This window comes from Dermochelys coriacea, chromosome 1 (assembly GCF_009764565.3).
Source record: "Dermochelys coriacea isolate rDerCor1 chromosome 1, rDerCor1.pri.v4, whole genome shotgun sequence".
Classification (NCBI taxonomy): domain Eukaryota; kingdom Metazoa; phylum Chordata; order Testudines; family Dermochelyidae; genus Dermochelys; species Dermochelys coriacea.
In genome coordinates this window covers 12,864,964-12,880,961 of record NC_050068.2, presented here as the reverse complement: position 1 = coordinate 12,880,961, position 15,998 = coordinate 12,864,964, and the positions used below count along the sequence as shown (strand labels likewise).

Here is a 15,998-nt window from a genome sequence, read left to right as displayed (position 1 = left end):
CCAATCACTGCAAAAAGCATAAAACAACTTAACTTGGGGGTCTGGGAAACAAAAAAAATTGCTAGATACTGCAATGCCACACACGCCTTCAAAAAAACAATTGTTTGCATGTTGCCACCTATGAAACCCAATGAATCTGCCCCACTCCTCTCAGCGCCCCAGGGATTCCCCTTTTCTTCCCCCACCCCACATACCCCAAGGACTTTCCCCCATAGCTACCTCACCAGCATTTACCCTGCTTACCGATACCTTGGCGAATGCCCACTCTAGCACCCACTCGCCACCCCCAGCAGCCCCCCCCGGCACAGCCACCGCCCCCCCCAGCGCCCCCCCGGCACAGCCACCGCCCCCCCCAGCGCCCCTAGCGCCCCCCCGGCACAGCCACCGCCCCCCCCGCCACCCCTAGCGCCCCCCCCGGCACAGCCACCGCCCCCCCCGCCACCCCTAGCGCCCCCCCCGGCACAGCCACCGCCCCCCCCGCCACCCCTAGCGCCCCCCCCGGCACAGCCACCGCCCCCCCCGCCACCCCGCGCGCCCCCCCCGGCACAGCCACCGCCCCCCCCCGCCACCCCTAGCGCCCCCCCCGGCACAGCCACCGCCCCCCCGCCACCCCTAGCGCCCCCCCCGGCACAGCCACCGCCCCCCCCGCCACCCCTAGCGCCCCCCCCGGCACAGCCACCGCCCCCCCCGCCACCCCCCGCGCCCCCCCCGGCACAGCCACCGCCCCCCCCGCCACCCCTAGCGCCCCCCCCGGCACAGCCACCGCCCCCCCCGCCACCCCTAGCGCCCCCCCCCGGCACAGCCACCGCCCCCCCAGCGCCACCCCTAGCGCCCCCCCCACAATAACAGTCCCCTCTCTTCTCCAACCGCCCGCCCCAGAGACGCTCCTACCATCACCGCCCCCGTTACCACCGCCAGGCCCTTCCCGGAGGCCCCGCGCCCACCCCGCCCCCGGCTACCTGCTGCGAGGGCAGCTCCACATGCAGGGCCCGGCTGCTGGAGCCCGCGGGGAGCGCGGCGGGGCCGACGGCCGAGCTCATCCTCACGGGAGGGCAGCGGCCCGGGAGCGCGAGAGGCGCCTGCGCATCGGCCCCGCGCTCCCTCCACCGCAAACGAGCACCAAGGGGTTAATGGCGGTAGCAGCACCGAGCCGGGCCCGCTCACTCAGGAGCCATATTACCGCAGTGCTGGGAGAGATCCGGCCGCTGATTGGCCCGTGGATATAAGCGGTGGGACTCCGAGCTGCCTGACCGCACAACGATTGGTAGCTGCAGGAGTCAATCAACGCTGCTTTCAGATAAGCCCCCTCTCTGTCAAACCGCGGAAAGGTATATGCCTCCAACAGCCTCCTGATTGGGTGAAGTACTTCGAGGGGGAGGCGGGACGACAACAGAGGATAGCGATGCTGATTGGACAACTGGGTTGTAATTGACAGAGAGCTGTACCCCATCACGTGGGGAGGTGTTTTTATCACGTGAGATGAGAAAAATGTTTTTCAGGGTAACGTCCAGGGCGGGAGCCAGTCACCATGGCAACAGAGGAGCTCGTTAGACTGGCCTGGCCCTGCTCTGGTGGTGACTGGCCAGGAGCCTCTCCCAGGGTGCAGCCATGCTGTGCACCCGCCTCCCTGTCCCCTGCGCCCAGCATGCAGTGCAGCCCGCCCACAGTGCCTTGTGAGGCATCATTTTAAAAGTCTTGAACCCTTGCACATTAGTCTCCTGTGGCATTGCCCCTACTTTCCTTGTCTCTGAAGTTATGAGGTATTGCAATCTGAGTTACTGAAATATGTTGTGAGGTTGGGAGACGCCTACCGCCAGCCTCTCAGTTGCAAAAGAGGACCAGCCAAATATGCTGGTGGCCCATTAAAAGGGAATCCCTTCTCCCAATGTGGGGAGGAAGGGATAGCTCAGTGGTTTGTGCAGTGGCCTGCTAAATACAGGGTTGCGAGTTCAATCCTTGAGGGGGCCATTTAGGGATCCAGGGCAAAAATTGGGGATTGGGCCTGATTTGAGCAGGGTGCTGGCCTAGATGATCTCCTGAGGTCCCTTCCAAACCTGATATTCTATGATTCTGTCCCAAAGACTTCTCACAGAGAGCATAGGCGAATGGAGACTGCCTGTCCAACAGGGACTGCCTGACCCCCATGTCAGAGCAGCTGGGAGAAGGTATCAAAAGAGAGACAGTGGCATCATTGCTTGGCCTCACCTCCCCACTACTCCATACTTGGAAACACATCTGGAATCCAAAGACTTGGAACTGGGGGACGGTGGTCCCAGGCTAAGAAAGAGTTCTAGCCTGTGTATTGAGGATCTGATCTGTTTGTACCATCTGTCAGGGTGAGACACTGCTTGATTCAAATCCTGTTTAGTTTATAGAACTCAGACTGTGAATTTATTTGTATTTCTTAAGTAACCAACTTTGAGCTCTACTCTTGCTACTTATAATCACTTAAAATCTATCTTTCTATAGTTAATAAATCTGCTTTATGTTTTATCTAAAACAGTGCTGGTAGGGTGACCACCTTTTCAAAAGTCAAAAGCGGGAAACATGCAGGAGCACTCCCCCCCAAGGGCCCCACCCCTGCTTCTCCTCTTCCCCAGAGGCCCCACCCCTGCTTCTCCTCTTCCCCCTGAGGTTCTGCCCTCTTGACAAACCAGGCCAAACCTGGGCTGTGATAAGAGCCGGCAGAGGGTCTGAGATTCCGGGCCTCTGCATAGTGGCTTGGGATCCCTGAGTAGCTCTTACCATGGCCTAGACTGACCAGTCAACCGCACACCTCATGTGTAACTGGAAGTACGCAATCAGGCAGCAGCAGAGACACACACACAGAAAAAGCAAATGCAGGATATAGAACTGTACTGTGTTAAATTAAAGTAAAGTAAAGTAAACTACTAAAAAATAAAGGGAAAGTTTAAAAAAAAAGATTTGACAAGGAAAGGAAGCTGTTTCTGTGCTTGTTTCATTTAAATTAAGATGGTTAAAAGCAATATTTTTCTCCTGCATGGTAAAGTTTCAAAGCTATATTAAGTCAATGTTCAGCTGTAAACTTTTGAAAGAACAACCATAACGTTTTGTTCAGAGTTATGAACATTTCAGAGTTACAAACAACCTTAATTCCCAAAGTGTTTGGAACTCTGAAGTTCTACTGTATATCTCAACATTTTCAGCCAGTATTGCCAACCTCATGCATTAAAACATCATTAATCCAGGCACAAAAAATCATGAGATTTTTAAAAATAATACATTTTGGGTTCATTTTGTTTGTGTTCTGCTTTCTGCGCCCTTAGGTTGCATTCTAAAGCTTTTCTCCTTAACAATAAGGGCTAGAAACTTTTTTTTTTTAAATGAAAGCTGAGATTCTTTTGCCATCTCTTTATTCCAGAAGTTGGGGCCTTAAAAATAAACCCAAAATCAAAAGACTCGTGTTAAAATTATGGGAGTTAGTTGGCAACACAGTATACTCTTAAAACCAATTCTGCTTATTAGCTAAAAGAAAGAAGTGCACATTCCTGTTTGTAGGTGTAGCTGTTTATTGAACACTTCTGCTTTTTTTTTGCATTATTACTGATAATTCTACCATTTCCATCTAGTAACGGACCAGTACCATTGTCAGAATTATATTTGTTCCTGATATATTTTTAAATATCCTTCTTATTGTCCTGAAGTCTGCTTGCCCTAGATTTCTCCTCGTGTCTCTTGTCTCCCATTATTAATTTTCTACAATTCTTACCTTCTGATTTATATCCATTACTATCAGCTTCCCCTTTCTTCCATTTGTTGTGTGTTATTATTTTTTTTTTTGTACAGCTGCCTTCACTTCCCCTATAAACAAGTTTTGGTTTTGGTTTTTTAACCAGCACAGTGTTCTTCCTCAAATATGGGATTGTGGCATTTTAGACATCTAGTAAGGTGTTCCTTTCTGATTAAGTTCTTCCTCCCAGCTGATTGGTTTTATAATTGTTTTCAGCTTTGTGAAATTGGCTCTATTAAAGTACAAATATATATATTACTGGTCTGGACTTTATTCTGCTTGCACATTATAAATCTGATCAAGGCATGATCACTTGTATCTAAACTAACATTAACTTTTAATTCTGTCATCAGTTCCTCTTTATCTGTTAGGACAAGGTCTAACATGGAATTCCTGTGTTGGCTGCAACACTGTTTGAGTTAGGAAATTGTTGTTTGTAATGTTTAGAAATTCCAAGGATATTTTAGTATGGGCAGCATGAGACCTCCAGCATGTCACTCAAACTGAAGTCCCCTATTTGTTTTGTACACATCATAGGTAGGTGCGTAAAGAGAAGATCATCCTTTTCCTTGTGTAATTTGGTGGTCTGTAGCAGACATCAATTAGTACCCTCATGCAGTACATGCAATTTCAGGTTGAATGTTTTGATGAAGTTAGAAGTGGGCTGAAAATTGAGTTTATAATGAGAAGCTAGAACCTCTCACTAATAACTTAATCCACAAGAGCAATATAAAAGCTGTCATGGCATAGTCCCAGAAGATTTGATTAAAGCACCGAAAAAGCATTGGAGTTACTAATCCTTGGGCAAATCCTGTTTGCACATAAATCTATGGGAGTTTTGCCATTGACATCAGTGAGAGAAGGATTTCTTTATACCTTTTCTTTGAATAACATAGCTCTCACTTCACCATTTGTGTGATTTTCCTCTGTATTTTATTATAGTGTTGCATCAATGAAAAGTCCAAGACTAGTGTACTGTAGGTAGCAACCTCTGGCAAAACCAGGCTGGCATGATGTAATGATGGTGCAGTCTGCTTTTGACTTTTTGTTATTTAACAAAACAAGTTTTTTCACTGTATGTCCAGATATGAGAATCTCAAAATACTCTTGAATTACTGGTGTTGTTTGGAAAGGTTCAGGTACAAGGTGTTTTCTTACAGCCGCTAACACAATACGTAGCTGGAGAAGGAGTTTGGTTACAGCTAAACAGAGACTGGGAGGACTATTCAATAATTTAACCATTAAAAACTAAAATTCTCCCTCTGAAAGAAAATTAAGACACAGCCAACAACAACAAATCCTCTGTCCACATAATAAAGAAAACGGACCAGATCCTCAGTTAAAGTAAACCCACATAACTCCACTGAAGTTCATGGAGTTATACAATTTATATCAGTTGAAGAGCTGACCCTATCATAATTCATAGTTCAGATTAGAATTTTGCCCTTTTCCAACTCATTGTGAGAAGGAATTTATTGCCAGAGGCACCAAAACAGTCAGTACCTACAGTGCCGTATGTGTTGTAATACCAAGATATTTATTACAAGGTGATAGGATGGGATTTCATTGCTTTTGATAGCTTAAGTGTGAACTTTACATAGTTTAATACAGGTTTCAGAGTAGCAGCCGTGTTAGTCTGTATTCGCAAAAAGAAAAGGAGTACTTGTGGCACCTTAGAGACTAACAAATTTATTAGAGCATAAGCTTTCGTGAGCTACAGCTCATCCGATGAAGTGAGCTGTAGCTCACGAAAGCTTATGCTCTAATAAATTTGTTAGTCTCTAAGGTGCCACAAGTACTCCTTATAGTTTAATACGGATCTGTAGATTGTATGTGGCCTGCGAATAATAATAGCATATTCTGAATATATTTCATCGTAGAATTTATAAACTCCTTTGGGCAGGGACTGTGACATCCCTTATGTTTTATATAGTACCAGCCACTCTGAAGGCACTTAAATTATTAATAATAATGGTAATACAATGCTGAAAATCTCAGCTGTGCCCTGGGCATTACATCAGATCCTTTGTAATTGGCTAAAGAGTTAGCAAATTGTAATTTGAAATTTTCTACCAATAATGATGTCTATTTGTGCACATTTGATGATTCTAGAGTTACCTAAATTAAGGAGTGAGGTAATACCAAGAGAAGGAATAGTCCTTGATCTGTTTTTATCATGAAGGGACTCTAAGTAACATTTCTGTAGCTGCAGCAAATACACAGATATGCAGTACTCATAACTCCATCAACAAATCCTCAGTTCTGCTCATGTGAATCCAATATACTGCTACAGCAACAATGTTTTTAGAATAATCAACTTGCTTTCAGGCAGGGAATGTAAATACTTAACAAGCTTATGAGTCTTGTGTTCATGTAAGAACTAAGCTCACAAAATCCCCATGATAAGAGGGCTATTCATTTCAATACTAAGGCTGGCCAGAAACTATTTCTTCCAGTCACTTTTTGGAAAATAAGGCCAAGAAAAAATTAGAATGATTATTAGGAGAATTTTAAGAAGCATTTTTAATGGAATAGAACAAACCATCCTGTAGAAAAAATATATTTCATGTCTCAAAAAACTGCTCAAGGAAATTGGATGGGGGGCCACTAAGAAGTAGGCAGACATTGACAGAAGTGGTTGTCAATTTATTATGTATTTTTCTTCTGAATCATTAGTATATCAATGCCCTTTCAGTTAGGTGGCATTGAATAAAAAGCAATGCTGTTAGGGGATGCTCTGCTGTACAGGCTGCTGTCTTTCAGATGAAATATAGAACAGGAGCTCTGACCACTGATTGTATCAAGATTCCATGGCATTTTTTGCAAGATTAGATGTGTTAATGACAGTGCTTTTGCCAAATTCCAAATCAGGTGATTGCATTCAGTCTAATTCCCACCCTAGCCATTTGTGCATGCTGTTCCCTCAAACGCATGCACAATTTAGGCATACAAATAAATACACGTTTGCTCATGGCAAAGTACATGCAGAGTTCTGAAAGTCTGGCCCTGTATGTTCTCCTGTGTATTCATTTGTCTGGAAATCTGGAAAATCCTAAATTTCTATGAGATAATGTACTGGTAATTTATAAGGATATTTTCTAATTCCTTTTTTACACATACTATCCTCAGGTTTCAGAGTAGCAGCCATGTTAGTCTGTATTCGCAAAAAGAAAAGGAGTACTTGTGGCACAGTCTCTAAGGTGCCACAAGTACTCCTTTTCTTTATACTATTCTCAGAATCACTTTGTATCTTATCATTTTCTTGTAATAGTATAAATTCCCAAAGTAAAGATGTCTTATTTGCTTAAGACATGTTTGATTTGTTGATCTGGAATGACAATCCTATATGATGAAAGGACTGCCTTTTTTTAGAGGTGCTGATCACCCATGACTCCAGTTCAAATCCAGGGGACTGTTCCTCTGATAATCCAGCCCAAACTCTTCTACAGCGTAAGCAATGTTGCCATCTCTCTTGATTTGATCACAAGATTATTATTATTAAAAACTGCTGATTTTTAAGCAGTTGTCATGATTTTCGAGTCCTGACTCATGAATTTTGAATGCTTGGGGTTGGCAGTACTGCATAAATACAGTCAATACAGGCAATGGCTTCATGCCTGACTTGTATGGACCACCTCGAAGGGTAAGAGAATAGTTCAGTGTCCACTCCCATTCAGATTCTGGCTTCTCAAGTGCAACTACCAACCAAGGTGACAATTGTGGTAGTATTATTTATGTGATGTCAACATGTGGCCACCAGGAACTAGACAGAGACCACCAATTCATATCACATAAGCTGCTAAACAGCTATGAGCTAGTATAATTTTCAGTCACAGACCTGAAAATGAAAATAGGCCCTTTTCAGTTTTAGATGCAATCAGGAACCAAAATCATAGGCGCAGGTTCTGATCCTGGAAACGGAATCCCAAGGCCCCTAGAAATCCCAAGCATTTCAGATTTGAGGTTCTGGATTTTGTTTTATCTGAATTGCATTTAGATTAACAGCTGTAGCTTAATGAAAATATTTGGCTATTGAAATTAGAGCCCTAAAGGGAAATAGCCCATTAGTCTTTGCTTACTCTCTTAGCATTCTTGAGCTTATGTCTTTGTATCAATTCTTGCAACTTCCAGAGCAATGACCTGAATTAGGAACATTCAGAAAAAGCATCAGTCTGGCTTTTAGAAGCGTTGGCGTAGGGTGAATTTATGAGACCTGACAAGATCACAGCACAAGATTCCTGGTTTGACTTTAAAATGTTGTAACAAACCTCAGATCACCGAGGACTCCATAGTTGTCATTAATCTGCACACCACACACACTCAGAACTTCACAGCGAGACTAGAAAGATAGGTCAGATCATACTGCTCCAGAAACATAGGTCCCTGTCATTGAACTAAAAAAGGAGTCTCCTTTAGATCTGCATCTGCTAACAGCTACCTGACCAGTTCAGCAATGATGATAGTGAAGTGAGCTGTAGCTCACGAAAGCTTATGCTCAAATAAATTTGTTAGTCTCTAAGGTGCCACAAGTCCTCCTTTTCTTTTTTGCGAATAGTTGCTATAGAAAACTCTAAGGTGGATGGATGGATGGAGATAGCATTATACCTGGCACAGAGTTGAGACATTCCAACCAGTAGAGGGCAGTGGTACACATGCACAACAGCCATCACATTATAATATATAAAATAACAATACCACACGGCTATCTAGCAAGTTTCCAGGGGATTGGTGTACAAGATTTGAGTGCTTTAGCACATAAAATATCTCTTATTTTGCATGGAAGAGCTCTCCTTCAATAGCCCCAGAACAAGTGTATGGGTCTTACAAAATATAAAAGACAAAAATATGTAGCGAGATGTCCCACTAAACAGAAGAGCAGAATCTCACGAGAGCATGAACTCTGCATCGAAAAGGAAAAATCTGACTTATTCCAAACTTGGATAGGTTGCTCAAGAATATCTTTGATTTTCAGCTCCTTGGTGTAGGGACCATCTTTTTGTTACATGCATGCCTGTTGCTTAGCACAATGGGGCATCGGTTCCTGTTGGGATCCTCAAAACATTACTGCAATGCAAATAAGAAAACTAAGTGACAGACCACAGAATAAACCTGGTATCTGCATGAAGTTTGCTTTTTTAAACAAGATTAATTCTCTGGAGCCCTAAATATGTTAAATCAATGTTTTTATTGGAGTAGCCTGAGAAATTTGTTTGCAGTATAAAGTGATCATATCATGACACACAGCCTTATCCAAAACTCACTGAAGTCAACAGAAAGACCCCTCGTGGATTCTTTGGGCTTTGGATCAGGCCCCCAGGGAGGTGAGGCTGCATAAAAAACATCATCATATTGTGAAGTGGTGTCACATAAGGGTTATGTAAAAGGTTACGTAAAATCACCATGGCATCACAGCAGCAGTACAAGGCAGTTCAGTTTTTCAGGGCGGATATTTTAAAGGTAGTAAAGTTATTCTGAAGCATTCTTTGTTAATGAAGGGGGGAACCAGCCTCCTAAATTTGGAATGATTCTGCAATATTTCAGAGAGGTGGTCCACCATAGTGGGCAGACCTATCTTACTGGAAAGCTTGGGGCATTGTGGGAGGTAGATCAGGATTATACTAGTGTTCAGGAATTGTCATCAGAATGTTCTACACGGGAAATATTGAAAACCCAGGAGCTTTCATATGCTAGGTCACTCCTCAGTGCTCGGGCATTAGATTCAGAGATTGTCCGAAGTCTATGGAGCTATGATGCGAGTTGACACCAGTGGGCAATCTGGCACTCAGACTTGTTAAGAGAGACTCAGCCGCTTGTTAAATGTAACAGGTACCATCTCGTGTGCTATCCTGAAAAAGTTCCCTTCGGAAATGTGATTTTAATTTAAGTTGAAGAATTGCCCATTATTTTGGATTTTGTTTGTTCCAGTTAGAGCAGACCATTTTATGGTCATATGAAGGTCTCTGAGGGATTTTTGTTTTAAGAAGTGACAGGAAGGCTATAAGATAGTACTCAGAAGTGTGCTTTCTCTCATAATTGTTAAAACAAAAAGAACCCACAAAGGAAAGTTTAAAAAATTAATGCTTAAAGAATCCTACAAAACTCCCGCATTTCATACATGTAAGGGACTGCGGAAGACTTTGTTACGACCTAGCCAGGGAACTTCCGCTTTCTCGAGCCGAGAGGCTATTGTGGGACATAGATAGCTGCTTCGTTACTGTGGGATAGAGACAGTTTTTGAAGGACACAGCTGCTTTGTTATTGTAGGAGATAGTACTTGAAAGACACAGCTGCTTTGCATGGCCCTTCGCCAGGTAGCAGAAAGCCCCCCTTTAAGAAGCACCTAACTTTATATTCATGAGCTGTTTTTGTGTAATGCTTATTAATGCTGACTGTCTGCCCCTCCGTCGGACTCCGTCCCAGGCAAAGCTCCGGTGTGCTGAGTTCCCCGCCTCCGTGACTGCAACGCTTGGAGTCCCCGTTGCGGGTGGGTCACTAACCTTCAATAAAGCCAATAACTCACAGCTGTGCGTAAGCCTCATTTTTCTCAGAGTACTCCTGCCGGACCTGTCGTGCTTCGAGCACCGTGGCCCAGAACAATACTGAACAAGACTACTGAAAAATCTTCAGTCTTCTCACAGGGCAAATGACAGCTCCTGCCATCATATACTGGTGTGTTGCAATCTTACCAGATTTCTCAAGTGAAACTGAATCAGGCCTAGTCCGTATTGGATGAGGACACCGAGGGCTGGATTTAGGGGTGGGCAACTCAGGCGATCATCTGGGGTGCTGGGCTTGGGGGGTGCCAGGCTCCATGGGTTGTTTTTGGTATCAGCTACAAAAGGGGAAATAGAATGTTGGAAGTAAAATGTTTCAGGTATTCCATATGTGGATTCATTTTTCACTAACCTCCTAAAATGTTCTGGATCTTTGTAGAATCTCATGGGACCTTCCAGACTTTCTGAAAGCTACATTTTCCTTGAACCTCCTAGAATGTTGTCAGCCATGCCCTCGCGGGTATATAAGGGGTAGGGCGTCACCAGTCAGTCAATGAGATATAAGAATGAAGTTAAATGCAGTGAGAACCCAGCTGCAATATCATGAACCTTATTTTATTGTGAAATTGTGAGTGTACTTGTGTTTTAAGACTTGAAGAGTGTAAGTAGCAACTAATAAAGGACATATTTAATGAGATGCCAGAGATATCTATCAAACTCCTATCTATGCAATAATGTAAAAGAAATACTGTTACTTCTTTTGCCATGCTTAACAGATAATGTTTGATGACTTTCTAAGACTGTGGAACATAGACTTTTGCTTTCCCTAATACTGTCTATTTTACCCTTTAGAAAATAAAAGTTGCCCCCAAAGAAGCCTTCAGGAACTCAGTATAGGAAACAAAAAGCTCAATTTGAAGCAAGATAAATTTGATGGGAAAATATCTGAAACAGAACAACATAGACTAGGCTTTAGGCAGTAGCAATTGTCCCAGTGCAGAAGAAATTGGGGAGCAAAGTGTAAATGATGGAAGTCCTATTACTAAGGAATTAGGTGATATACCTGAAGATAAGGAATGGAAATGTGAGGAAAGTAATGGAGAATCATCCAGTTTTTCTGGTGGCGTACAGGAGGATGATGATAAAGAAGAATGTGGCTCACATGAAAAGGAAACTAATGACAATGAAAAATCTGGTTTATATGAAAAGGAGAGAAATGATACAGAAGAATCAGCCTCGCATGATGACAGAAACCGCAGTGAGAAAAATTGCACACCACAAATTGATACATCAGGTCTTTCTTTATGGCTGGTGATCCTAAACTCTGCTGATATTGATTGTACAATTTTGAACAGGCTGGGCAAAATTGAGGATATGACGTTTCCACTAAATGAGCAAAAGCAACACTTCTCAAAGTGACACTGTGAAAGAGTGCTCAAGAATGGTGAGAAACTGAATTGGCGTTGGGTAGTTTATTCAAAATCAATGGACAAAGTGTTCTGTTTTTGTTGCAAAATATTGGACAAGAATACCAAATCGTTACTTGCACTTTCTGGGTACAAATACTGGCATAACTTAGCTGATGCTCTGAAGCAACATGAAAAGTCACCCAGCCATTTTACGGCCTACTCCAAATAGATGGAGTTTGAGTCCAGAATCAAGCTGAATAAGTGCACAGATGCAGAAAACCAGCACGTTATTAATATAGAAACTTAGCACTGGAGGAACATGCTCGAGCATCTCATCTCAATTACCCTCTTCCTTGCAAAGAATAATTTGGCTTTCTGGGGCTCGTTGGATAAGTTGTTCACTGAACATAATAATTTCCTCGGTTTGGTATAGCTCCTTCGGAAATACGACAATGTCACTCATGAGCACCTACGTTGAATAGTTCATAAAGAAGCTATGGACCGTTACTGCAGCAAACAATTCAAAATGAATTGATTGACATTATGGCAAGGAAGGTGCTTGATAACATTGATGCAGCGCAGCAAAGCTACGTACTACACCGCAATAATGGACTGCACTCCCAACATTCGTCACAGTGAAAAAAAATGGTATTTAAAATAAGATTTGTTGACGACAAGGATGGCTGTATCCAAGTAAAGGAACATTTTATCTGTTTCCTGTCTGTCGATGACTCTACTGGAAAAGGTCTAGCAGAACTGTTTATGAATTCTTTGAATGAGAATAAAATAAAGCATCAAAATTGCTTCAGCCAAGGTTATGACAATGGCGTGAACATGAAGGGAAGAAAAAGTGGCATCCAGGCAAGGATCCTTGCACTGAATCCAAGAGATTTGCCTTGTGGCTGCTATTCCCTTAACCTGGTTGTGTCAGATGCAGCAGCATCATCTTTTGATTCAGTATCTCTCTCTTTGGAGTACTGCAAAGGATATATGTCCTGTTTTCAGCATCAACTATCAGATGGAAGATCCTCACAGACAATAACTTCAAATTTCTGGTCTCAATTTTGATTTGGCATGATATCCTGTTCCAAATAAACATTTTCAGGAAGGCATTACAAACTCAGTCGATAGACATCGTGACCATTACTACTTTGATGAGAAGCTGCTTTATTTCGTTGTGGCCTACAGGGACAATGTATTTGAAAAGGCCATCACTGCTACTAAAGAAATGGCAGGAAACTTAGGAGTTGAGTCTGTCTTCAAAGAAACTCTTATTCATTGGAAGAAGAGATAGTTTGGTTATGAGGGCAGAGATGAGGTGATGGGAAGCTCGGAAATAAAATTCAAGAGGGAGGTGCTCACTCATTGATACTGCTTGAATGTCCACTTAAGAAAGGTTTAGACAAATTAAGCACCACAAAAAAGACCTGGGGGAGGAGGGGGGTATGACATTAGTAAGCTTCTGCTGGACAGGAAGACACCCTTGAATGATTGTATGGACCTTCATCGGACACTGAGACATGGGGAATGTTTGGACATAAATCATAAAGAAAGAAAGACCTCTATGTTGAATTGGACAACATCCATTACATTTTGCAACACGGGAAGCACTCTCCATTCCAAGTTCTCCAATTAATTCAGGATAGAGACCTGAAGGACACTTTTCCTAATGTGTGGATAGCTTTGAGGAATCTGCTCACGCTGCCAGCCAGAGTTGCGAGAGGTGAGTGCAGTTTTTCGAAGCTCAGGCTCATTAACACATATCTTCGATCAACGATGGCTGAGAAGAGACTGACATTGCTGGCTATTTTATTGCTTGAAAATGCCCATGGCCGGTCTTTGGATCTCTGACGCTGTGCTTCAGTTTGCGAGGGCAAAGGCAAAAAAAGCAACCTTTTGAACTAAAGGACTAAGGTTAACATTCTAAGTCTGTCACCCATTGTAACTCTTTAATACTGATCCACCCAACGTTGGTGCACAGGTCAATTTTTTGATGTTAGTACATTTCAGTTATTCTTCAGATTAAAAAGTTACTATAAGAAGAAATGATTTTTTTAAATTTGCTAATATATGGCATGAATAAATACAGATTTACAGATCCTAGTGTGCATATTTATTTTCTTATATGACAGGGATAAATCATGCATGCAAATCGTGCATCAAAGTCATGAAATGGGCTAAAAATGCAATAAAAATAAGGCATTCAAAAGTTTAACAAATGACTCAGGGCCTGACTAGGTGGCACTCTGCCCCTCCTCTCCCCCCAAAACACTGCTACAGCATGGCTTTAGGGGCTGTGTGCTGCGGAAGGCAACATTTTGGATCAGGTGTAAAACTGAGATCCTAACTCTGGATAGTCATTAAAGATGCTCCAGGACAAATAGTGCTAAATGAATAGCTCATTAGTAAATATACAGACATCCACTGGATGGCACATACAGCTCAACATGGTAATTAAACTTACTGAATAAATTGACAATTAACCATTTCATGATCGAAAGAGAATCCAAAAGAGCAGGAGGGAGGACCAGATTTGGGGTTGGGAAAGAATTTTTCCTCAAGGTGCCTTCTCACAGTTCTAGTGGTTACACATTCTTGGGGGGGGGGGGGGCTGTGCATGGGAGGACTCAATGATGTACCTGCCTGAGGGCTTACATGGAACTGAAGAGGTGCTGGCCTTCTACACAGGGCTGAATTCTATCCGATGGGATCCCTCTACATCCAGTGCAGCGAAACTGGGTGCGCCCTTCTATAGAACTTCCTGCTGCAACAATGCTCATTTCCATGCTTTTGTCCTCTTGGGTGATGCTGGGCTGGACGACAACTTTCACTGGCACCTTCCAAGTTCTCTTGAAACAATACATTGCAGAAACTTTCCGGATAAATAGGAAAACCTATTATACAGACGTGCCCTGGGCTTAACTGTTATGCTTGGCTAGTTTCAGCACATGGGATGGGGAAGACATTGTTTAATATTTTCCTTGGGGATCAGCTGTTCATGTAGTTTCAATGCATCTTATTTAGAGAAGAGCATGATTTAATGCTCTGGACAAAGGACTAAGAACAAGCAATTTCTTCATTCTAATCCCAGCTCTGACACGGATTCTTTTTGTGACTTTGTGCCAGTCACTTAGGCTTGGTCTGCACTAGAGAAATTCAATCAGTTAAAGCTGTCAGAATGCTGGCAAAACACTTTGCATCCACAAAGAAACATGCTTATCTGACTCCAAAGAGCATTTCATGCACAGAGGAAAATAAATTATACCTCTTATAAGAATATAAGAATGGCCATATTGGGTCAGACCAAAGGTCCATCTAGCCCAGTATCCTGTCTTCCGACAGTGGCCAATGCCAGGTGCCCCAAAGGGAATGAACAGAACAAGTAATCATCAAGTGATCCACCCCCTGTCTCCCATTCCCAGCTTCTGGCAAACAGAGGCTAGGGACACCATCCCTGCCCATCCTGCCTAATAGCCATTGATGAACCTATTCTCCATGAACTTATCTAGTTCTTTTTTGAACCGTTATAGTCTTGGCCTTCACAACATCCTCTGGCAAGGAGTTCCGCAGACTGACTGTTCTTTGTATGAAGAAATACTTCCTTTTGTTTGTTTTAAACCTGCTACCCATTATAAGAACCCAAGGGCAACTTTCCCCAAAGAATCCCAATGCTATGATAAATGATTGTGTTCCCAAGCTATTGCTATGGCAGCTAGTACACTCAGCAAGGAGAAGAGCACTGTATACCAGCCAACTCCTTGCTGAGGATAGGTCTACACTTAAATCGCTGCAGCTGTGTCACTGTAGCACTCCAGTCAGACACTCACTACAGTGAAGGGAGAGGTTCTGCCATCGCTATAGTTAATCCACCTCCCTGAGAGGCAGTAGCTAAGTTGACTGAAGAATTCGTCTGTCAGCCTAGCACTGCCTATACTAGGGGTTTGGTCTGCTCAGCTCTACCACTCAGGGATGTGGATCTTTCACAACCCTGAGTGACGTAGTTCAGTCAATCTAACTTTTTAATGTAGACCTGACCTGAGACTCTGCAAAGATATCAGACCCCAAGAAGTTGGTGAGACAAGGATAGGAATTTGAGGCAGGTGCCCAGGAAGGCTGAGTGACTGAGTTTTTGTGAGGCCATACAAATGGAATTTGAGATCTGGCACAGAAGTTTCTGAAGTTACTACATCAGCCTGGGTTGAAGAAGACTCAAGGCCTGTCCTACTCTGTGTCTGCTAAGAGTCAAAGGGAAGTAGCAAGTAGGGACGAGTCCAGTAACTTTCTGTGGAAAATGTCTCAATGTGGGAACTGACAAATAGTGGAGTAGATTAGCTACAGGCCAAG

At 43.3% G+C, this 15,998-nt stretch overlaps 1 protein-coding gene across 1 annotated transcript in view; it reads right to left on the bottom strand.

Moving 5' to 3' along the window:
- The window catches only part of UVRAG (UV radiation resistance associated), a 161,972-nt gene extending 160,754 nt beyond the window's left edge, over positions 1 to 1,218 (bottom strand). The window contains 1 exon segment of the mRNA XM_038403606.2: positions 960 to 1,218. Coding sequence (XP_038259534.2) covers positions 960 to 1,040 — 81 coding nt within the window. The 5' untranslated portion in view covers positions 1,041 to 1,218.
- Positions 1,219 to 15,998: the final 14,780 nt, after the last annotated feature.